This window comes from Tribolium castaneum, chromosome 4 (genome assembly GCF_031307605.1).
Source record: "Tribolium castaneum strain GA2 chromosome 4, icTriCast1.1, whole genome shotgun sequence".
NCBI classification, from domain to species: domain Eukaryota; kingdom Metazoa; phylum Arthropoda; class Insecta; order Coleoptera; family Tenebrionidae; genus Tribolium; species Tribolium castaneum.
In genome coordinates this window covers 8,262,891-8,288,441 of record NC_087397.1, presented here as the reverse complement: position 1 = coordinate 8,288,441, position 25,551 = coordinate 8,262,891, and the positions used below count along the sequence as shown (strand labels likewise).

Sequence of the window (25,551 nt, the reverse complement as noted above, 5' to 3'; positions counted from 1 at the left end):
CTTTTGTCTGCACGCTGTTTACGTTCTATAGTTTTTCTTTGTTGGACGGATGGAAATATTGTATCAAACATAGGCGGAGACGGCTTTTCAGCCTCAACTCAACTTAATTTCAAAATGAAACAAACAGTGAGGTGTACAATATTTATTCCATATTGTTGTCATTTATAAAATTAATACTCAACAACTCGCAGCTGGATTTTTCCATGTAAAATATTTATAAGTAATAACATCATTACAATATGCAACTACAACACTATAATAAATTTAGATTCATATCTTCATATTGCTCTCTTGATGTTCATTTGTTGATCATTAAAGAAATTTTCAAAATTTTTGTGTAAACGTGATTAACAGTATCCCGTCAGGAACATAGTGACTATGTTATCAAGCAACAGTATCGAAAACGTTAGTAAAATTCTTGATAGAATACAAGAGAATTCTTATAGAGGTATAAATGCATCAACATTGACAAACGTTTGGAAAAGTCGATCATTGCAATCAAAATCAACAAGATGCAAATTAGGCGCTATAAACATTCTTCACTCATCGCTGACCGATATTTAATATTTTTGCTATTAAATATTAGTCACTATTACGCCAGTTGAGCACTCTGAGTACCTCGAACCTTATTACATAAGATTAAAATATAGTTAGTAAGTTATGTACTGATACAACAATTATGAAATTACGTAAACGCACCCAACGTATTCTAACCATGAATTTCATTTGTCTACAAACGCAAAAACAATAAAATAACAAACATGTCTTACAAGATATGCTGTAACATTAACAATGACATAAAATTTAACAATATGGAAAGGCAATCTACCACTGACACAATCCAACAGTTTGGCACCCTTGAACTCCAGTCTTTTGAATTGAATTTGTGCAAGACAAAGCTGCCCGAAGTGTTCCAATGGCAGAGGACCTTCGCATAAACCAACAATTTCAGCGGAATGTCAACTTAAAACTAAGTAAAATACGTCAAATAAACTACTGTCGTCCATGAAATGATCGATTTATTAAGCAGTTAGAAGTACGCTATATATTTCGGTTAGTTCTCATGATTAATAATTGATTAGAGGCGAAGTTGAAAAATGAAATGTCGGCTGCAAACAGCGACTGTTCTAATATATCAGTTGGCACAGCACAACTTAGCACTAGTCAAATATTGCAAACTTATCACTTAGGGAATGAATACTAAGTTCGGCACTGAACACTAACGTTGAGGGCGATTATGTCGGCGCTCCGGGCTGAAAATACCTCAGGCCGTTTATCTGCAAAGCAAAAATTAGACAAAACCAGCGAAAGGGGCGATAGTCTAAAAGCCAGTGGCCGTTATTTTCTCAAGCTCTATTTTTTCAGTTATTCTGTGTCTCCACCGGTGGTGGTTCCAGTAGAGTTACTCAGTTACTAAAGATATAAAAAAGTGAGCAACTAAGAATTATAAAATTACAATATTTCTATTAAAACTACTAGCCCAAAATTAAGTAAAATTACGTTATTTTGTTAAAGCAGAAAACTTGCTGTTTACAAGTATTGTAAGTTCTCAACAATATTTAAGTGAAATTTTATTCACAATCATAACAAAGACTAGGATCATGGATGAGAGAGCGCAATTCCAGTCAACGAAATTAAAAAAATTGCTGTCTTTAAATAACAGTAAACACAACTCTCTATGGTAATAACTAAGAGATAATGCAACAATTATACTCAAAACTTTACAAGCTGTTTCAAAAAACTCTCGAAGAAAAACCTAACATTCTCAAGCTCAAAAAACTCTTGTCATAACCAGACGAGTTGAAAACCTTTCTATCATTTTTCCAAAGTACATACTTTTCTCAAAAATCTTCATATGCTCATATGTTTAGAGAGCCAACGTTTTGAGAATCTTTCTAATGGTGATGCAGCATGTTCATTTGTAAACTGGTCAATTTTCTTCCAACAAAGAAGTTATAGAAGCTGTAGCAAGCTGAGGAACAGCCCAGTACGAAACATTTAAAAAAAAAATTATTTCAGTTAAGGCCAGAGATTATTTTAAGTGAAAAAAATCATTTCAAAATTTCTGTCTTAGGCTAACAATCTATGGATAAACCGTAGTTCTCCATAGCCCAGCTCAATGAAAATATTTACAAATTATTCCGGTTATACCGGAAACTTTATTATTTTAACTGAAACAGCTATGCTTTTTACAGTTTTTCGATTACTTAAGAATTCTACATCGATCAACGGCATTTTTCAACACAATTAATTGTAATATTTATCTCAGTGACAACCTTGATATTTTAACGTTTCACTTGGTTACTTCTTTACATTTTTAGTACTTGAGTGACTGTAGAGAGTAACCACCCCCATTTTATTTTTATTTTTTCAAGTTTGAAAAATATTGTAATAAATCTACCGACCGCTAATTCTTAGACCAAATGATGAACTTACAGTCATATCATATTCGGTAATAAATGCGGGAATTTCCAACTGATCGGGCGACATCACCGCATAGAGGTACTCCACTCCGGGTAAACTGTGCACTTTTTGCTTAATGGCCGGTGCCATAAACGTGGTAAACCACCAAGTCATCATCTGGCAAAAAAACAATTATTTATTGTTGCATGAAATAAAACTAGCACCTTCGTCCAAAACGTCGGATGCACGATGTAGAAAGCCTTAAGATTCTTCTTATACTTGTAAGGCAGCACATTATAGACCTCTCTCAGCCATGAGAACGACGGATAGTTGCTGCTGGAGGTAAGCGTATGGAAGTAGGCGATAACGTAGTCGCCCTTCACGATCGGATCCAGCAACGTTATTAGATACAATAAAGCCTGCCAACATAACGACACAAAATAATTAACTTCATACAAAGTTGGCATTATTCGATATCAAAGCGAGGGTGAAACACAAAACTCATTTCGAACACGTGACGTACGTATTATAGACTTCTCTTTATTGTTCACTTTTCTATTGTTCTATTTGCATATTATTTCGAAAACAAAAGACACACCGGAGTGAACACGATCCAAGATACAACCTGTTGCTAACTTCGAGACGCGTACTTACATTCCATCTTTATGTCGTTGATTGTCGACGACCAAAAGCCACAAACAAATCAAATTAACCCATCACAAACTTACAACTAATCGAATCACCGACCACATTAGCCGAGTAATTGAATCAAATGATGCAAGCTCGATGCATGCACAAGAGCACTTTGCCAATCTCACCTTATCTAAATTAATTTTGTTGAAAGGAAACCATTTTCCGATGAATACCACCACTGGCCGACCTAGTCGGTCCACTCCGCTCTGGTACAGACAGCCAATGCCGGAGACCTCCGTCAGGTCTTCGGTTTTGGCACGTCTCAAGAGCCGCTCGTATCTGGAACAAAAGCGATTCCTATCAAGACAAGTAAATTAAATACTCGATTTCCCCCATTTCCAGCTTATTGCAGGCTCAAGTCAATCAACAGAAAGAAAAGAACATTCAAGTCGCCTAATTTGTGTTTATTTTTACGCCGAGAAACGTGGGAATAATAAAAATCAAAACAAAGCAATTAAAAATATGCTCTGTTCCGCTTCATGTGACTTGCAAAGTAAACGATACTCTTATTTAAAAAATATGAAACGCTCCCCGTGTTTCACGTCTACATTACTTTGGGAAAACCTTCAGGAAAATTTCTCAAACATAAAACTGTATCTCGGATATAGCAAGAGTTACAGCACTTCCTGCAAAACCTTGATCTTATCGCTGCGCTTTAACTCATTTATTTTCTCTGGATTTTTCCACTTTTTTACGTCCCAAAAACATTTTTAAGCGAAAGTAATTGTATCTATTGTAGATCGTCGCTTGGCCGAATTGTTATACAGAATGGCAACTTTATTGCAAAAATGTTGGGACCACAATTGAATAAAGAAAAACTTTATCTAGTTGCATGTTAAGAGAGTCATAAATTTTCCTATCGCTGCTATTAGTTTTAAAATTAGCCCTACTTTCCACCTGCATTCCTAATTTCCAATGTAACAGAACACGATGCTATAAAAAACGCAATTAACAAATCTATTGTGCTAATAAAGCTAACAACAAACAACACCCATTTGGTTACTAATTAAACTACCACAACTAATATATTTTTATCTTTTGCGGCGTCAAATGTGAAAAATTTCACTAAAACGAACGTTTGAAATGCAAACACGCGTCCGATAATGACGAAAAATCCACGCAAACGCTTATTTTTAGCCGTAAGAAGGTTAATTTTAGTTTTTCGAATACCTGTCTTCGTCGATTTCGATGCTTGTCCATCCTAGAAACTTGGTGACGCTTGTGAGCACATTTGGATAGGGACTTTCGACGGCCATCCCGCTTGACTAACTCGCGATTTTTAAAAAACCATTAAGAAAATCCGGAGTTGTGTCTAGTTCTACTGCGAATGTCTGAATGGTACGGCAACTCCGGCAGCGCTGACATCCGACATACATCAACTTTGTTGATGGTGTGTTTGTTGCGTTCAAACACGCGCACTAAATTCGCGAAAATCAGGAAGTTACTGAAGAAGCAGTCCTTATCACCAACACAAATATGTACACTGTTATGGTCCAAATTACGCTTTATGGCCGGTTTATGGCAAATCAGTTAACTAAGCCGTCAATTAAATAATTTTAACAATGAATTGTTTCTCAAATAAAGAAAGCGACAAGTAAACTAATTTATTAACGACGTGTCCCCTTTTCTATCTCATTTACATTTGGGTTTTATTGCAACGCTCTGGTGCAAATTTAAACCCTTCTCTTCGGTCGGCGAGACGAAACTAAACATGCTTTGCATTTCTATTTGCGTATTGTATAGTTCTAGCATCTGGTAAATGTTTTGACTTTCATTATACCGCAGACCAAATAAGAAATCTACCATAATTGCACAAAATTAAACCAAGGTTGAATCTATTTTATCACTGAAAATTATAGATTTTTACGACTTTTGTTGCAGTTACGAAACTATCGTTACAATCTTGCTAGGTACATAAAATATTGAGTTTGTTAATTTTTAAGTGCACGCCCCAGTTTCAATGAACTACATTATCAGCAGTTAATTATTCTGGTAGAAAGCGTCTCATCTCATAAACTTATAAATTCTTAACAAAGCTTCCAAAATTATCAACAAAATATTCAGTCTAATTACTGATGAAAAAACCATGTCAGTAAAATTATTATATCCTAATAACAAACACAACTGTAAAATAAAGACACTTTTATTACAAAGATAAAAACGTGAATAAATAAAGCACGACTTTATGAATCACATCAACAATTTTTAATGGAAATTGTATCTGATGTTTTGAGGCGCTTATCACAGGCAAGTTAAGTTGATTAGGGCTCCTGAAATTAAAAATTTTGGGGCCCTTAGGCTCAATTTCCACAAAATAGAATATTTTAAAATAATTTTCCATTCTAAATTTTTAAATAAAAAATATGTAGTTGATAATACAATTTAACGTTTCAAAAAAAATAATTCAAAAAATTAATCTGTCAGTAGAGATAGTGGCCATAAATTTGTGACTTAACTTCGCAAATTCATCAATTACTTTTTAGTGTCATTTTCGTCAAAAATTTCAATGTTTCCTCTCATAGTCTTTCTGAAAAAATTTTTAACCGATTTGAACACTTAAAATGGTCTTTCAACTAATGCACTTGACATAGGTATTGTTAAAAACCTTTCAATGTTTCACTGTAAAAGGATATAAAAGTCGATTGCTGCATCTTATTTAGACATACAAGCTATTTCATATTATTAAATTATTATTCTAAATTCACTGAATATCCTGAATTAGACGAATAGTGACAATGCAAGTAAGATCAATTGCTTTCTTAGAGTCGTATTAAAATAATCTATTTAACTTAAAATCTTTTATAATTTCTATCACATAGTCTAATTTCGGAATTTTTACTTTAAAAATAGAAAAGCAGTATGAGCTATGATTTCTTTTTACATAACTAGAAGTATTTTTTTGACCTTTCTTAGAGGCTTTTAATCTGCTTAATAAATAATCAAAAGAAGAAAAACAAATGTTCGGAATATTTCATCTAATAAATTTTAATGATTCAAGTTGGTTCAATCTTCTCTATCACAGTTTAAAAATTAAAAGAAATAATTACATCCACTGGCTGTTTTTAGAAAAAGAATGTTTTTGTGTTTGATGGGAATTTTTTCTAATGGGCGAGCTTACAATTTCTCACACGAAGAGTTGAATGTTGCAATGTAGTAGCGGTGAGATGTTCCTAACACTTTTAAAAGCCAATAATGCAGTTGCACTGTCTCAAGCGATGGACTTTTATTGAGTTCCATGATAAAAGCTTTACGTCGCTATTATTACACACATTGTTGCGGTAACACGATTATTTATTTGTAAGAGCTTAATGAAAAAGCTCTTTTTTAAACAAGTTTAATTTTTTATTAAGGTCGTCAAAATACACCCACGGATTTGGTTAATTTCAGTAGCAAACTATCGATTCAAGTTATTTTCCATTTAAGGGAGTTCACCGACAAAAAAATAAATCACCAATTTCCCTGCTACCTACTAACCCTGTTCGAGTTAATGACTTTTCATGGTCAACCAATCACGCGTTGTTTCAATTGGACTTTCATTTCTAATTTACTGATTGATTGTTTGAACGACACCAAATCATTGTGTTGAAACAAAAAATACAACCCCTTGTAAGAACGTCACCTAAATCCGCTAATACTTTAATGATTGTCTCACTCCGGATTAACGTAATTATTTTATGACGAGCTTTACTCATGACGTATTTAACAATCGTCACAGTTTTAGCTAAATTACCTGGCTTTTAGTAACCAAACGTAGAAAGCCCTCTTGAATGATGCGTTGTTGTTCTTGTTGATTTTGCTATGTCTTTCGCGCATCACGGACGACATGTCCGCCACGAAACAATAAACTTACATTAATTTACAATTTTAATAAGTCGAACCACATCAACGACAACGAGCTAACTGACGGTTGTAACCGGGGGTTGCTCGATAACAACAAGCAGACGGCAACCAATAACAGCCAGCATAAATTGTTTCAATGAATTATTAAAACATCGTTTTTGTCGATGTACACCGATCGATTGGCTTAATGACGGCAGTAGGCGGTGTAAGGATGTTTACACGAAGACAGGAACTATCAGACAATGCGATGATAACGAAGCGCGAATTCGAACACAAAGCAAAATTTTGCAGAAAAATGGAATGCAATCTGAAATCGGTTAAACCGATTTTGTTTTGCTATTGCTATCTGTTTTAATAAACACTTAGTGGAATTTTTCCAAATATGTTGCATCAGTTAATCCCCGGCAAGCTCTGACGTAACGCGCCATGAGGTGTCCTCAGGTGACAACACTCGTCATTCGCTTTTGTTGTACTTACCGTTCCTGGTGTTGTATTTCCTTGACCATAATATCGGCGAGTGGATCATTATAGGGTCTTTCCCCCAGAAGCCGCTGTTGGTCGAGATCACCCTGCATTTGACTGAATGCATGTTCACCCACATTTATAGATGTTTCCAGTTGAGACGACAAATCTATAGATTCTTCGTCGGCTGCAATCAATATATCGGTAAGTATGTCACATGGTTAATTTAACAAATGATCGATTTGAAACTCACACGAAAATTCGTACGACTCGTTAATCATGATCGAAACATCCGTATACAACCAACAAGCAAAAGAAATAGCAGCTTGCTGTCTTATCTTAATTAGAGGCAAACCAAATAGCGGATTACCATTCATTGTTTATGTTCGTTGGATTTTTCAACCCGGTTTCAGTTTCCTTGAACCTGACCGATCTATATTGTAAACAGTTGCGTGCTCCAAATTATAGTTATTTACTCGGATCAGAGCGATCAATTTGTCTATTCTTGTCAATTTGTCTTATTAGAAATTTATTAGATAACCCTTGAGGCGCAATTTGCATAAATCGGACCAACAACGACATCTCTGATTTATCTCTAGAATTCTAGAATAAAACTACGGAGAACTCGTGCTTGCAGAGGCGCAGTAAAAATGCAAAGCGCTTTCATTATTTATTTGAAAAAAAAATACAGAAATGTTGAGCTTTACATTCACAGATTAAAAACCCGACGATTAAAATTTGTGCCCCAATCTCCATTTAGCAAAACTGGGTGAATACGGTTTGTTTTTACTTTCTAGTTAGATAAGTAATGTGTCAAGTATTGCCCACTGTTAAGTGTTAAGTTTAGGTCTTCCTATTTCATTTTTAGTAGTACAGTAATGTAAATATGGATAATCAGAACAGAAAGTTGTCAGACCACGTTTGGATCACCTACCAAAAGTTTCAGGTGATAGAATTAAAAAAAAATTTATCACCACCTAAATGGTCAACTTTTTTATTTCCATACGTAAATTCTGATCTATCATCTGCAGGATGAGCGTTTAGCAAAAATCTGATCATAAAAGGATTTGTAACAACTGCTCAAGTTTAAAAAAACGATTGATAGAGCAGAAAAAGAAGAAACAACGAATCATCACTCATCACTAGTTTGTAAACCAGGACCCAACAACTAGTAGTGAAACAGGGAGATCTTCCTATTAATTATACTAATTTTTTTATAATCTTTTTTTACGTCGTTAATGTTTTGTACTATATTTTTTTATTTATTGTTTCATTATGATTACTAATATCTCCTAACCGGATCTACTTTAAGTCCGACTCAACAACATAAGTTACCAAAAAAGGCTCTACCAAACTGGGTTAGGTCACTATAGTATAATACATTTTATTCTTCAACACTGTCAAAATTTACGGTTTTTCTCCTGTGTAAGGAAGTTTTGACAACTGTTTGGCATTTCTCAGTACGAAACGTCAGATTATTTTTAACAAATTTAAAGCAATTTTAAGCCTTGCTGAGTCTATTTCGAAGAATAAAATGTTGTATTCAACTCGTTTTTGTGTAAATCGGTTCATTTATTACGCCTCGTGGATGATAAACCACTCGTTTTCACTCGTGGTTTAAAAATCCACTCGTGAAATAAAGCGTCCGATTTACACCCAAACTCATTAAATAAATAACTATATAACACGTTTAGTTTATACAGAGTTGGGAAAAAATATGGAACCAAGAGTTTTTGGAAGAATAAATTTTTTCGAAATTCCTTTTAGTTTTAAAGTTATGCCATTTTTTAATCGCACTCTACTACCCTGATTTTTTTTAATTGTAAACCACTTAATTCAATAATATTGTTTTTAAACCAGACCCTAGAGGCTCAATCATGCCGTGACAGAAATAATAGTTTCATAGTCTGACAATCGGTTTACAGAAAGTCACTATTTGCCGTTAAGCCGTTATTTAAAAATTCATAAAATCGGACAGCTACGCTATCTGGCGACTTCAGCAAAACCTACCATGCAGAGTGTGTTGTGGATTGTCGATAATCCGAATTTGTCTGTCCGGCACCATGGGCTCTCCGTCGTGTCCTCCGACGTCTGAAGGTAGCTGCCAACGAGCGGCGTCCTCCTCGAATTTAGATCGTGGAAAATAGAGAGGTAATAGCACTTCGTAAATACCTAAATCTGTATTGTCGACCGTGAAGATGACGGTATCAAAAGAACTACCGTGGTGCTCGAGGAATCTCCTCACCGTACCTACAACAATTCAACACCAACACTAATGGGATTGGCACAATGACCTTCGACTAATTCTGCAATGGCTTCGTAATTAAATGACTAACTCGTTCGTTCGATAATTGTGCCAAAGCGGTCAGTAATCAGATTACCAGATACAAAATAAACATGTCACAAAGAGAACAATTATTGCAAAAACTAGTTCCGGCTGAGTAGAGATAATAACTGTTTGGTGATGATAAGATGTACAAATGTGTTTTCTTAAATAAATACAGTGCTTACGTAATGCTATGTGTGCTCCTTCGTCGGGAGGATAGTTTCTTTTCACGGAGTTTATGACGCATAGGGCGATGGAGTGGAGACCCATTTCTTTTGATTTCTGGAGAACGTTTCTGAGAGGAAAGCAAAAATTCCAGTATTAGTTGAAAACATAATAAAAAATATATGAAAAAAAATATCTGTTTGTGTCCAAGATAACGAGCATAGTTGAAGAATTAAGACCAAATATTTGTTTAGTTTTAAAGAAAATCGATGACTGTCTCATTATATAAAAAGTAAAATTAACTGTGAAAATCATTTATCATTATCGGCATAATAACTCAACAAAATAAATATGTACTTTTCTTCTAGGTAAGAATTATACAATTATACAATGTATTCTAAAAAATATTAAAAGACCTACGTTTTGAAATGCTTCCTAGGGAACTCGTTATTATTTAAAAGGACTTCCGCGGTTCTTTCATGTTAATAGGAGACAACATAGCGATACACTGTGAGGATTAATCCTATTTTTTTTTTTCAAAATAATACGCATTTTTAGCGCACAGTTTAGGAAAACCCTTTTTTAAAAGCAGAAGAATCTAAATCTACAGGATTTTTTAAACTTCTTTCAAAAAACAAAATTGAATGCTTTCATTAGGACAATTACAGTTCCTCCGTCCCCCTAAGTACAGCCAAAGATACGGACGGATCTCGAATTTAGTCGTTAGTTTTCCTCTTTTTACAAGTAAATAGTGAACTAGACTTAGTTGAATTTAGATTAATGTAAACAATTTCCAGAATGTCGAGTTATTTTGTATCATATTTCGCCTCCCAGTATTTAGTTACTCATAAGTACATTTTTGTGTACCGGAATAAATACCCACAATGCAACTTTTCAGAAACTGATATAAATGAAAACGGGGACCTTTTATTAGCTATCCTTCCATTAGGAAGGATTTTCGGAAATACAAGACGAGAATGTTAAAAGTAATTTCCTCCAAACGTCAAAAAAGCGTTAAAACTTAAAGGCGGTTAATCATTACTGTAACAATATCCAATTAAATAGCTAGATTTTCGATTATAACGTGTATTAATTCAGTCCGTTAAAAAAGTTATAGAATAAGGCCTTAGGACAACTAAAAGTTTAATGTATATGATAAAGCAGCTAAAGTAAACCAGGAATTACGATTTTGTGACACAAATTGTACTGTTTTCCTAAATGTTCTATTCAGTTATGTTGTTTTTTATACATTTGGAGAAAAAGTATATAATATTCGGAGTAAGTATGTCAGCACATAAAGCTTCACTTATACTCCTAATAATATAAAATACTGTAATCTTATTGCATTGCAAAAACTATGTAATCAAGCAATCACACAGAAATCAGCACTAAAAATATTAATTAATAGAAATTTCATAATTTCTAGTGTCATTCTAAAACAAATTATGTTTTCTGGAAAAAATACGTAAAAATTCAGTGATTTTATTTTATACTATTTTTTGCAGCTAGCGACATAGTGACATAAGAAAGAGTATTTTTTGTAGTGACTTAATAATACTATTCACATGCGTAGAGAAAAAATAAGGTATTTAGCAAACGCTGAATTTGTAAGTTTTTGAGATACAGTAAAAATATACTTTTAACAGACTCACAGTGTATTAAGAATAAGAAAAAAGCACCTAGACACCTCTATGTAATTTTCTAGAACATCCTTTGTATTTTCTGCTTCTGACACATTTTCTTCATTTTTTAAATTAGTAAATTACATTGTGAAAATACAGCATAGATGAGGTTAAAAAATTATAACATTTAAAATTTAAAAATGCAGAAAAACCAATATTTTTTAATATTCTTTTCGTAGTAACCCAGCAGTAGTTTTCTGTTCGTATGTGCATATCATTTGTTAGTAATTGAAGAAACACAAAAAATTCATTAAACTTTCAAATATGCTTTAGGTACGACATTAATTCTATTTACACGGAAAACAAAAATATGCCATTAAGCCTGAACAAATAAAAATCTTATCTAGATATGCTATTAACAGAAATTGCCTTTTATATTTAATACACACTTCCGGACTATGAATGTGTTTCTAAATTTGAAAAAATACAATCTTCCGTACTAACCTATAACATATATGTAATGTGTTTTCCGAAGCAGATTGGTATTTTATATTATATTTGGGTCCAACGGTGTGTATAATATATCGAGCTGGCAGTGCATGTCCTTGTGTGACTCTGACTTCTCCCGTCCTACACTCTGCAACAGAGTAGATTATTAGTTCTCAGTGTGATGTACATCCCGCCCTCGAATCTTATTAGAAAATTTACCTCTTATATCTAAATTGATTTCCTCTTTAAGTTCAGATCCGGCCCTTTGGAAAATTCTATCACTGACCGGATTACTTTCGTTCATCGATTCGTTCGTGGAATTGACTATAGCATCTACTTGGAGTGCGGAAATATCACCAGACCTGCAACCAAATTAATTTTAGTAAAAACAGATCGATCTCGATAAATATTCAAATCTGGCTGCCTTCCCTAATTGTAAAAATGACCCCCGCCACAAATGGCTTATTTATAATGTAATCAGTTGTTCAGCGTGCAGGCCGTGAAAGATCTCCCATAAAATATTACGTCAAAAATCGATTCATCAACTGACTACGGGGAGTTACGTGACACTCGGATCGCAAATGGAAAATTAACGGTCGCAATTTGACAATAACACGAAAAACAGTTTCGCGTTATTTCCTAGGTCGCCACTTACCATAAGATAATTTTGTGATTGAGTTCGGAGTCGTAAGGGAAGGGTGAGTTATTGTGCTTGGGTGCTCCGCTGGCACTGTAATCAGTCAGATAATGAGCTGGAGCTATTTCGCTCCACCTCGGCAGATCGGTCGGGTGCACCACGTCCGATGCTACCCCTAAGGGCTCCTGATTCATTATGATCCGCATCAAGTATAAGCTGAAACAGAATAACCCATTTGATACGGGCACTTGGCTCGCATGACGGCAACATTGATATTTAAATGTCGCCATCTGGGGGCGCAAGCAGACCACGACCACCTTTAAGCCCCAAACAAAGACAAATATCACCATGCAAGGAAATTTTATCACAATGACTCAATTGACCGTAACCCTTTAAATAATGTATTCAAAAGCACTAGTTTTAAAACATAAAACTATACGAAATTACTTTTAGATTAGCTTTCATGCCAGTTCACTGACACAAAAAAATAATCAATTTCGTCATTTGATGGGGAAATATGATTTATGGGCTACGCAAAGCCACAATGGTGTTAAAAGGGTTAATGCGTGTATTAATGTAGTCGATAACTCAAAACCTAGAAACATATAAATCGTTGGTCCATCGATACAAACACCAGAACACAATTAAATCATTACTGGATTGAAAAAGTCAAAGGCTTTTGTTGCAGCAAACAAAAATATTAGAGAAGAAAAAAGCTGGGCTAAAAATATAAAATATTTTCCAATACAGGGTGTAACGAATAGATGGGTACCATCATAGGGAACCGGAGATTCCTCAAGTCAAAATAAAACTTACCTCTGTACCACAATAAAAAGATCAAAAGACTATAAGATTATTTTCGTTTTTCAGTGATGAAATTTGGTAGAAGCATCTAATTTGCTATCAAAACCACATATTTTAGTGCTATTTCTTTTGTTTTTTTGTTATTGTAAAGTTCTTACCTGAAGAATATTTATTGCTATATGTTATCCGAGTGACGTAATACTTTTCTTTTAATCGAATGGTTTATTATTTTTAAACAATTTGTGTATCTTAAAAATTTTTTTTGGCCTTGGTTGCCACATAAAGTTTGATAAATTGGAAAATTATTCTGTTTTTTGAGATTAGTTGTTATTTTTGACGATTGTTTCGAATTTTCTGTTAAATCTGTCAGATGTAGTATATTCATATAACAAGCTATTCTATCTTGCAACAATTTAGTATTTTGTTCTAAAGACAATAAAACAACTCTTTCATTTAATAATAACTTAATAATAACAAAAACCTACTTCAAAAATTACAGGTGATGTGTTGAGTACAAATTTTCCACTATAGTTTGTTTTGAGTGACACAATTAAATGAAACAGGAAGTTCTTAATGGTTTTCAGAGACGTCAAAAAATAATACTCTTTATTACTTTAAAATTTAAATAAAAATTATTAAGTACTGTTTTTTACAGTTCGCTTTATAACAAACATCGGTTATAACGAACCGTTTCAGTCGGTCCCTTAGGGTTCGTTATAAGCGAACATCACAACATAGTAAAAAAAATGCCTTTTTTGGTTTAAATTAATAACTGGCTACATCTAACATGAACGTACAAAAAAAACTACTGAAACCATAATTAAAAATAATAATTCAAAACCAATATTAATAAATTGACGAACGTCCGAATTTTTGATATTTTTTTTTCAGAACCAAGGACGATACAGAAATTTAGGTAAAAAAAAATAAAAAAACACTACTAAAACATGAGGCTTTAATAGCAAATATACATCGATTATTTCATTAAAAAGTTTTTAATTGACTTGAAAATCTTTGTCCCCATCTTTCTACACCCTGTATAACAATTTTTCATGAAATTTGCCAAAGATTCGATTTTTAGGTAGATGTTTGTAACAAGATTATGTAGATATGTCAATTATTCCAATTAACAAAATCTAGGTCGCTTCAAAAGTCAACCAGCAATATTTTCGTGTGTGAAATAAAAGTAGTTCCACCTTAACGATTTTTTCGTTATTCTTAATTATTGATACTGGTAATAAGATATAAATGGGTAGAGGTTTGTTATTCATCGTTCAACTGGATCAATTCCAATATCATGCACAACAATACTAAACAATTATTTGCTTGATAAAATCATTCATGCAGATAATAATTATTCATAACTCCGCAAGCATCAGGTAAAAATCAATTCCTCGTCTGATCACAGGATAAGTGGTCATGACCTAATTTCCTAGGCGTAATAAATTTCAACGAGTTTGCTTGGATAATCCCCGTTAGCATCACTGAATGAGATATTGATTTTCGAATCGTATTTTTTATAGGAAAAAGTCCTAGTAAAAGAACCAATTTTACTAATTTCCAACGAACGTCATCACTGGAACCCCAGTAGAGTAATTGCCGACATTTACCATTTAAAAAATGAATTAGTCTACAATGGAACTATTTTTAAATGTGTCCCTAACCCCCGATGACACTAAAATAACACCAAATGTGGTCGATAATTTTTAACGTCAGGTTCTTCAGAATTAAAATTTTATAGTTTTACTTCAAAGAGTAGACTTTGACCGCTGCACCGGACATCAAACGTATGAATAATGTAGCAATTCGAAATTGCCGGCTTTTGGCTGTGGTGACATCATTTACCGTCAAAAGAAACTTTTCCCTTTTTGAAACAACAGGTCCTGCGGCAACATGCACTCGAAACTTGCAAGAAACGCAGCAAAAATCGTTTTTTAATGACACAAAAATTACACATTTGCTATTTCATTTGTGACAGCATTTTGGACACAAAAACTCCTCCTGTATCAACGAAAGGGCCAATTCCTCGTTTCCATTTTTCTTTGATTCCTTCTATCAACCCACGTTTTTATCCATCTGCACCATAAATCGGTCGATATCCAATATTTTCGGAAGGTTACCGTGTAGGCAGAAACTTAAAGGCGCCGAATTAATAACCCTTAAGTTAGCGGTCGCAGCAAAAATATTGTCAGTCAACACTGATTGTATCGCACGAATCGATAAAATTATTAATTGGATTAAAGGAAATCGGGGTAAGGAGCTTATCCAGTGTCGCTCATTTGAATGCATTTCCACAAAAAAAAACACATCCAGCGATCGTCGACCTTCTACACCCCAAGAATCGTTGACCCAAAACTCGTAAACAAGAAAAATAATCACGCTACATAGCTAATTGTAGCATTAGCACTACGATTTCCGATTATGATTGTGGAAAAAATTAAACAACCCTGATAACCCCAACTATAAATATAACGTATCAAATAAAAATTATCAGCTTATTTGCTTGGATATTACAGATTTGGATTGAATTTTTCCACATTTCGTTCAATGAAAAAGCAAAGAGCCGGTGAATGGCTGGAGTCTGGAGGATTTAGACATTTGAACCGAAAGTGGGTCATTCCCAATGAAATCTCTAACCCTCCCACCGTTGATGACGTCTGCTGGAGCAGTGACGTCAAAGACGTCCTGTTGAACTCCTCCAGGACTACAATCTTCTTGTCACGTTTTAAATGTTTCTATTGTCTTTAAGTCGGAAAAATACCGTGTTTTGTGCATGGAAGCCAAAGTAAATAGAGATAAAAGAGGATATTTACCAAGTTATGGACTGACTACTAATAATAAATTATTTGATTCGTTTATTCAGCCAACAGAAAGCTTCAAGGACTCGTACTATTAATATTTGTTCATTAATCTTCTTCAAGAGATTTACGTAAAAGCGAGCTAAAAAATTTCATTTGCAAAACTACATGTTTACCATAAACTTTCGTATGCAACACAGGAATTGTTTCAACTCCAGCTTAGATTTACAAGGATTAGATTTTTTCAGCCTTGGGCAAAGAATTTCCCAAAAGACTTAAAGTTTAATGATTTCCCTGCCACATGCAAATGATCTTACACTTCTTGGAAACAATAAAACCTGGGGTTTGCACGCAAAATACCAGCAATCAAGTGTTTCTTCAACAGAACAATATAACTTTTCAAAAAAAACTTTACTTGAAGATTATATTTCATAAAATAACTATGTATTAATAGTTAAGGCGAACTATTTCAGTTCAAATAAATTAAATTTTATTCTTAATATACACAGAAAATAGATTTTTACACTACAACCGAGGAGTTCGAGATGATAAATTTCTGGTGGGATTTTCTCTTTAAAAGTCAAAAATAAATTCGGCTTTTCTAACCAAATAAAATATTGTTTGATGGAATAAGTAAAATCATTCTGATCATCGTTTATCGTAATTTGCTAGAGCAATACTTGAACTAAAAAGTATATAATCTTTTAACTTTGGCTGTCCTACAATCCTTTTCCCGCCTTTTAAAGGATGGCAATGGGAATGGCATATTACAAGAGTTATTGTGAATAAAATTTTGTTTTATAAATCATTAACACAAAATTCTACTAGATCTTGGCCCAAAATATTGTATTAGGTCAGAAATAAACGCCAGAAATAATGTATGAGCTTATAAATTCTTGAATAAAACCCTCAATTCCCCAAATAGTACTCTACATATTTGTTACAAAACTGTATTGGTATCATACTTTTGTATTAATTTCGCAATCTTTATCTCTATTTTAAAGTAATATTGGAAGTTGAATGCTCTAGATAAAATTAATTGAAATATCGCAAGCCGAATGACATCACGCAAGAAAGTCTTCAAATAATTTTTCATTTATTTGAAATAAAAAATAGGTCAACTGTTTTTGTTACGATTAAGCACGGAAATTATTAAAATAGATGTTTATTATGTGATATCAGCAGCTCAGAGAAAATCAATATACACAAAAGTTTATCTTGTGAACTTGAGGAAACTCAAAAAAGCTTGTATCAGTGATTAATTCGTCTTCACATAGACGATAGAAACAGGAATCAAGTCATGTAATAATTACACTAGCGTCATTAGCTAGCTATAAGCGATAAAATATTGCTTATCCACACATTTCATATTTAAATAGACTTCTATCATGTTTAAATGTTTCTCATTCCGTCATTAAAAAAAACAGGTTTCCGTTTTATGATAAGAACACGCAAGATATACATAATTGGTTCCAAATTCCTCTCAAATTTCCAAAAATAAATGGATGGGTACCCATCTGGGCCCAAGTTCAAGGCTGGGTTTCGAAAACCCATAGCTGCGCAACGAAATCAGCCTTGAAAGTACAATTTGTCTAATTATTCGAGATCCAAGTCCTACATGACTAAATTATAATAATAGAAAAACACGTTTAATTTGGTCCATAATGATAGAAATTTTCCCTGATTGAAGCAATTGGAACCGCAAACAATAACATTGTCCTGTGTTTGGTGTAAACAATAACCTCTTTACATAACAGTAAATTGTAATGAATTAAAAAAACATAATGAAGACAATATATAGTTGCGCACAACTATAAATGGCCCTGCAACGGCTAATTATAAGCCTACGTATAGAATAATCATGTCTATTTTTATGTTATTAGTTGATAGTTAGTGGAGGCAGGAAAGTCAAGTATTTTTAAAATAAAAGGGAAATCTTATAGGCAAGGGCAAGGTCAACCATAGCATCCAAATTCCTAACAATCCCAACTAAACCAAGCTATAGAATGGTAATTATTTAGAAGTATTCAACCAATACCTACCGTTTATATCAACGTTTTCACAGAATTTTACTATTTTCATACAAAACCATTACACTTAGCACACGAAACAACACCTACACGAACTGTCAAACCAATGACGTTTTTACGGAAACCCCCACCACAAAGTGCTTACTTGTTTGCGCAACGCAAGTTACAAAAATTAAAGATTTGGTTTGATTCCATGCTTAATCAGGAGGTGCTGCCAAATGCTGCTAGTATCGATCCCAAACTTACAAACTCTTGTAAAAGATGCCTCGTAAGTATTTATGCAAAACGGAGGTAAAACACAAATTTAGTGATATTGTTAATCATTCTTACACTATATTTTTCAATACTAGCAGGAAATTGGCGATGAAGTACTTGCATAAAGACAAGCAACTTATCTGGTAAAGTAAGACAAGTAAGCCTTTTAGGGATGTCCGGATGTGTTATCAGCAAGACAGAGTAGTAAACGAAAAATTCATAAAAATTACAAAGTGTAGATTTACTGGTTGGGAAAGCTCAGCAGGAAAGCCCGGCTAGCTCAGTCGGTAGAGCATGAGACTCTTAATCTCAGGGTCGTGGGTTCGAGCCCCACGTTGGGCGACACTTTTTTTGTGAATATAATAAGCAAAAAAATCTTTGCAGTAGAAAAACATACTTAAAAATAGAAGTAGATCCTTTAGAGTGTAGCTTTATACAAAATATTGTAACATATGGTGAGGAAAAAAAACTATATGATTTAGAAACGCCGAGTAAGAACCAGCTCCCTTAGTTCATAGATGGCGCACAGCTCACGATTTAAAGTTTTCAAACCCATTTACATTTGATTTGTAATTGAAGTAACTCAATTTTCTTTCCAATTGCGACTCCTTTTTAATCTTTTCTGAGTTATCCTCTCTGTGCTTTTCTCTTCAACATTTTCAACTCCCTTCCCTCGAGGTGTTAGCATAGCAATATCGATTGTCCAAGCATATCCCCACAAGCCGATCATCCCGGTTTGCCCAAAACCAGCACTGTATCTTTAAACCAAGAGTCCAGTAGGTGAGAGGCAATCTGGCTTGTTGTCAGGGCCGCCAAGTGGCCGAGGTGAACTGCCTGCGACAAGTGTCTCTAGGTGCGTCTTTTGCTGACATTTAGCGCCGCCACTGACATCACTCTTGCTGTCATTCTTCACGAACTGCCACTCAGTGATGGCTTTATGTATATTTTTCATTTCTTCATAAATGCACGATTAATTAACCTCTCGTGTGGATGCAATAAAAGCAAAGCGCGTTTTCCTTTCTTTCCTAAGTGCTTTTTGGATCTCTTGATCCTTAATTTATTGTTCCTGTACAAGCTCAAAAAAGCTATAATAGGGTTTTGTCTGCTACTCCAAAGCGACGGGAAATTCTCGAGATAAAATTCGAACGTAACCACCTACGGGAACAATCCTTTAATATTCCGCGACTTTGGAGAAATTTGGATTAACGTTAACGACTTGATGTCCTTTGATCAACCCCTCGCAAAGTAGAGTACCTACAATCACTAATTGAATTTTCTTGTTGGGACAAGGACCTGCGACAGAAAGGCCTAACTCCATGGGTGGATCGATTTATTCCAATACACTTTCTTTAAACTCCGTAATCGTCCGATTTCCATTGTGAAGTCGGATAGCTGGCATAGTTGACGAACTGATTTGCTCAACAAGAACACGTGTTTAGCATTTATGGAAATGTACTTTTCCACTAACGAATTTTTCTTGCGAGCAGAGTCAACCCTTGTTTTTATTGGGAGATGTATTAGGTGGAACTGGTTATACTAGTTGCATTTTTCGCGAGACATATCATTTAAGTATTCCTACTTGAGGTCGTTGGACAGTTCGGAGTACAGGTTTTCTGCAATGTTTGGGATCCACTGTCATCAACAACTTATTGTTATTGGCGCAATCAACTCGCTTTAGGTCCAAGCCATCTCTCGCTCTTATTTTATGTTACATGGGACGACAAAGTTTTCATATAGGCTTAGCTTGCATTATTGTTCGCACACTCATACATCATGGCGATGATAAAACACCTGCAGCCCTTCAGCAAACACATTGTTGAAACCACCCTTTGTGGGTCAATTTTAATTGTAAATGATACAAAAACAACTAGTAATTAATTATTAACGGTTATCCCCACATTACACGAGCACTGAAAGGATTAAAAAGGACAATAGAGCGTCAAAGAACAGTAGTGAAAACGAAATATTCTATTTTAAACCCAACTCTGTCGTATTGTCGAAACATAAAACTTGTTGAGCATCAGTCTTTTCACAGAAACTTTTTCTCGTTATCCTTAGAAAAGAATCTCGCCTAATGTGTAATTTAAATTGTAACTATAAACGTAGCTTTTTTTGTGGTACCACTTACTCAACACTTACGTGCCCATTATTTAAACTTTTTAGTATCTACTTTTGACTAATTGTTCCATTTACTTTTGAAGCAAAATTAACGTTTCCTCTCTCACCTGCAAGCTATAACAACTTTTACTAAATAATACGATTAAACACATGCAATACGCTTTACTAATCAAGAAAAAATATCCGGGTTTGTTTCCCTATTCTTGGTGGAGTGCATTTCAAATTGGCTATTTTTCTGTCCGTGATCATGAATTGCTGTTAGCTTTAGAAGTCAATTAAACTGTCATGGGGTTGGCGATAAACTCTTTTTTCGAGACATGCACCGAGTTATTTGTTATGTAAAACGAAGTGGAAATAAATAACGTTCTAAATAATAAATAATGCAAAACCACACCTCAACAACGGGAAAGTTCAAGGCCGTTATAGTAACCTTGAAAATTTCAACTGTACCTGGGCTAACTGGTTTATTTTTCAGTTATGAGACATGATCTTTCGAAATGTGTTTTTAGACTAAAGTGGAATGACAATCAATTTTTGTCAAGTAATCGGATTTAGAGGGTTGGCAATTGGGTTTCTTTGAGGTAATTTGTTCAGGGATTACACCTGTCAGCGCTTTATTCCTGCTAAATTTCATCTTTGTCCAATGAAGCATGTCAAATATTAATTAAATTGTGCGCTAAATAATGAATTACGTATTTCTTATTAACAAACAGATCAATACACTAATTATTGTCAACAAAATAATCGCTCTCCAATTTATTAATTAATTACGTAAGTATTCAACGTATTAGTTCTTTGTTAGAGGGACAAGACTCTGATTTCCATGCTTAATTTGTTTAGGTAAGTGCCTGCTTATTATCACAATTACTATTATCATCAACAAACACGTGTTAATAATAAATAACATATTGTTAAAGCTGGAAGTACATTCATTGGAAAGCATTGGCGTCCGGACTTGTCCTGGACAAGTCAACATATCAACAAATCGGTTCCTTTCCCCATTTATAACTTTAAAATATCACCTTCTTCTACGTTATCCGAAGATTTATGCCACTCCGTAACCTATTACTTACCCGTTACTTTTATCTAACACGCAATTATGAAAATGCTGTGAACATGTAACGTCATTTAAAAGCAACGCGAATAATAGAAAATTTATGGCAAAATTTTTCACTTTCGACGCCTATGGTTAATAAACGCGCTTCTGCAAAAAGTTATTAAATGTATGAATTCATCCTTTACATAACATTTCATGAAATCATTTTTACCACGAAGCGCTGGGTAAATATTTACTACCATTAGCATTACTGCTCCGGTCGTGTTTTGAAGACCGGTTAAAACGCAAATATTATTTAAATTTTGCCAAAAAAATCACAAAAACTCACAACAAGAACGTGATTTATAAGTCGGGGTGAAACGGAGGTTGAAATAAATGGCTCTTGTTATTAAAATCAAACCCTCAATCAAGATTAGTCTGGATGTGGGTCTGGTAATGGCGAATGACGATTTATGATGCCGGTATTTCCCCAATAAAGTATTTATTTAATGTCCGACATTACGCTGGTTATTTCAAGCGGAAGGATGGAAATGTGACTAAGTCATAATTAAAAAAAGTTAACGCAGCGAAAGCCAAGGATATTCGTTCGAATTAACCGAGTAAATAAAATAAGTAAATGCTTTCGTCGTTTTGTGAATTTAAATGATTTAAGGTTAATTGGGAAGTTCAAGGGTAAAGAACCTGAACGCCGAAAGTTCAAGTTCAACAACAAAATCGGCCAAACTCTTGAGATCGTACACAAAAACTTCACACGTTTGGTGAAGTTCTCAATAATTTTCATGGTTTTTCGCAGACAATAAATACGATCCACTCGTTCACTTTTTATAATATATTTGTCGGTGAGTTTGGCAAGTTAAGTAAATATTAAATAAGCTTTAAAATGTTGATGAAAAAAAATCCGAGTGATGGTATAAAGCTTTTAGTGGTTGTCACCGCTGTCCTGAATTGTGCAATGATTTATCCGCTCAAACTCTGGGAGTATCTAAATGTACCCAGAGGTTATAAACCATCAGGATTCATCCCATTCCTGCAGATATGTACTAACATGTGGCTCTGCAGGAGCCCACTGCGCACATTCACTGTGACGCCTATTGCATAACAATGCGGCCACCTGCTCTTTCGACACACAACCCATAACCAATATTATTTAGCTTTCGCCAATCACCAGTGTTTTACAAATTTCATAAAAAAAAAAAAAAAAAGGTTACTTGACAACTTAGTGGTGGGTTACAAGTGAAGAAATGTCCACCTTACTTCACTTTTCTCAATTTCGGAACAGAGGCTGGGTATCTTGTAACTGTCTGATAGACATCTTTCCTCAATCATGCCACCATTTGCCAAGACCTCCGGTTTAATTAATTTCCCTATTCAGGCACCTAACTAAATTACCTCCGTTAGAAGCCGATTTGATAAAACAAAACCAAAGACTCGAAATTAGCCTTCGACGAGAATATCGCCTTGTTAAAAATTACACAGGTATTTAATGAGCTGTTCACTTTAATAAGCTTTTTCTTTGAAAACTCATTTGCACTAAGAACGCACATTATCTCCTTTTCATCGTTTCACTTCGCCCTCTTACCCTCACTTTGATTCATTTTTTTGCATTTACATAAACCGAAATTTATGCCGTCCCTTTCCGATAATGAAAGTGCCAACAGACACTCGAAATTTTTGTGTAAATTGCAATTAACTAATAAAATAATTGTAACACAATAAATATGTAATTTTCAAACTTGCTTTTATTGTCATATTAAAATGAAATATTCACCTACATATTTACATACTTGTACATGTTTAAATATTAATTTATCTTGTACAAAATAATACAGAAATACAAGGGTCCGTCTATCTATAGCTTATCTTTTCTTTTTTTTTTTGAAATAAGTGAGTAAATATTTGAGTGAAAAGTCGGAAACTGATTCTGCAAACAACCGTTTATTTTATTAGCGTATCTAGGCTGTAGCTTGTGTTAATGGAAAAATAGCAACGTTTTCTAAATGAAATATAAATGAAACTTTATATGCGGCTATGAAATATTCAATTTTATGGATATAATAAATGCAGTAAGCAGAAGAAAGTGCGTGAAGTGTAACAGCGAGGACATAAATTGATACAAAGAACGTGTTTGGTATCAATATCAAGGTCTGTGTTGAAAATTTTGTACATTTCATAACTAGATAGAAATTCCTAATCAACAAGTCGCTTGATTGACAGACAATAACAACAATTTCTTTGTGATAATTGCCGTGTAAAACAAATTAATTCAACGTTTCGCGCTGAAAATCAAATCAAATCTTTTGAAATGAGAGGTATTAGAGAGGTCAGCATTAATGGCTTCCGTGAGTATTTGCTTTCTACTCACCTTTAACCTCACCGTACATGACCAGTCGTTGTTGTAATTCTTCACAAAACATCTCTTCGCCATATTAGTCTCCATAAATAATATTGTGCAAATTTATGTATTTCTGATCAATTAACAACTGCTCAATAACAAATATATAAATCAAGAGAATGCGCTTGAAAACAACACTTTCAACGGAAATTACATTTAACCATAGGGAAAATTCAATCAGCAAGACGATCTTTAAATTATTTTTGCAATTTATCGAGCAATTTATAACTGAAGAGAAATAATCGATAGAGGGAGATAAGACTAGGTAGAATCGAAACTTCCTCAGTTCCTGATTCGTGTTGGAAATACACCGGATTTAACCCAATTTTTCTTCATCGAGAAAATTACCGCGGCTTTCTGTTTGCAACTATGGACTACCACAATTCATTGTTTTTAAACACATTACGATTATTCACGAGTTCTGTAATTTATTAAATTAATTTGTCTTAATTTATTGCAAGAAAAACATGACAAGTCAAATATTTCTGCAGATAATGAGAGGATCGAGAGCGGTATCAATCACCACTTGAAATTCACAGTTAAATAATTAAAAATGAGGTGATATTTTATATCTCCATGTGGCATGTAATGTGGAGAAATTTATGGGATTAATGCGATTACCACAATGAACTCTTTTTGCAACATTAATTATTTATTTGGAGCGTTTTATCCGATATTTTGAGTAAATGTGTCTCATTTTAAATTGTCTGAAACTTATCCGACGTTTATTTACTTTTCTTCAAGTGGTTTGTAATGTTATATTTTATAAACAAACATGAAATTTAATAAGTGCTTACACCAAACATCGGGAAATGTTTACAAACTCGCCTTTCCATTCATTGATGTTGTGCGGGGAAAATATCGGATCTAATCTGTATAGGTAGATCGGCTTAATCTCCCAGTTTACATGTTGAAGGCATAAAATAATAAAACGAAGCATCGCTGTATTTAAGTGCTTGGAAAATATTCGCTTTATATCCTCCATGAATAATAAAATAAAATCCGCTCTGGCTTCCTGAGCAATTACCTGCAACATCCAATATAGAAAAATACTTTTGTATTTCCGTGTAAAAATTCATGAGTCCCTATGAATCTTCACAGCCGGGGCGAAAGTTTATTCGAATGGTGGTGGTTACAAATAAAATGTGTTTTTTCTGGTGGCAGCAGTTCGTTGACGCGTTTGATGTTTTTAAACAGCATTTTGTGAAAACATCTAGCGTCCGGGCGTTTTGCACGTTTTTTCAGTCCCTTTACCCACGACCTTTTCAACAGCTCAGCGATCGATCGGATAGCTAACTCCTATCTAAATAACTTGCGGACAAGTTACCCTTGTCAACGTTTTGCGGTTATGTTGTGGGAACGGATATATATCTGTTATAAATATAGATCTAATGCCTTTAACAGACGGTGTTAAGAAATCGTCGCCGCAAGCAGAACCACACGAACCACTTTATACAGTT

General features: G+C 34.2%; 2 protein-coding genes and 1 non-coding gene across 3 annotated transcripts in view; 2 read left to right on the top strand and 1 right to left on the bottom strand.

Moving 5' to 3' along the window:
* Nucleotides 1-25,551, top strand: part of LOC663610 (cytochrome P450 6BS1) — a 106,535-nt gene that overhangs the window by 216 nt on the left and 80,768 nt on the right. The gene's annotated exons all lie outside the window — the stretch shown is intronic.
* Gdap2 lies at nt 128-18,428 on the bottom strand. The gene is made up of 11 exons (XM_008203174.2): nt 18,282-18,428; nt 12,656-12,853; nt 12,220-12,362; nt 12,016-12,148; nt 9,910-10,019; nt 9,409-9,648; nt 7,414-7,585; nt 3,222-3,375; nt 2,628-2,822; nt 2,437-2,580; nt 128-1,277 (listed from the first exon to the last, which is right to left on the bottom strand). Exons 2-11 carry the CDS (start codon nt 12,841-12,843, stop codon nt 1,236-1,238), a joined length of 1,521 nt encoding a protein of 506 aa, XP_008201396.1. The 5' UTR covers nt 12,844-12,853; nt 18,282-18,428; the 3' UTR covers nt 128-1,235.
* On the top strand, nt 18,794-18,866 carry TRNAK-CUU (transfer RNA lysine (anticodon CUU)). The gene has a single exon. It is a non-coding gene; the product is annotated as a tRNA-Lys (tRNA).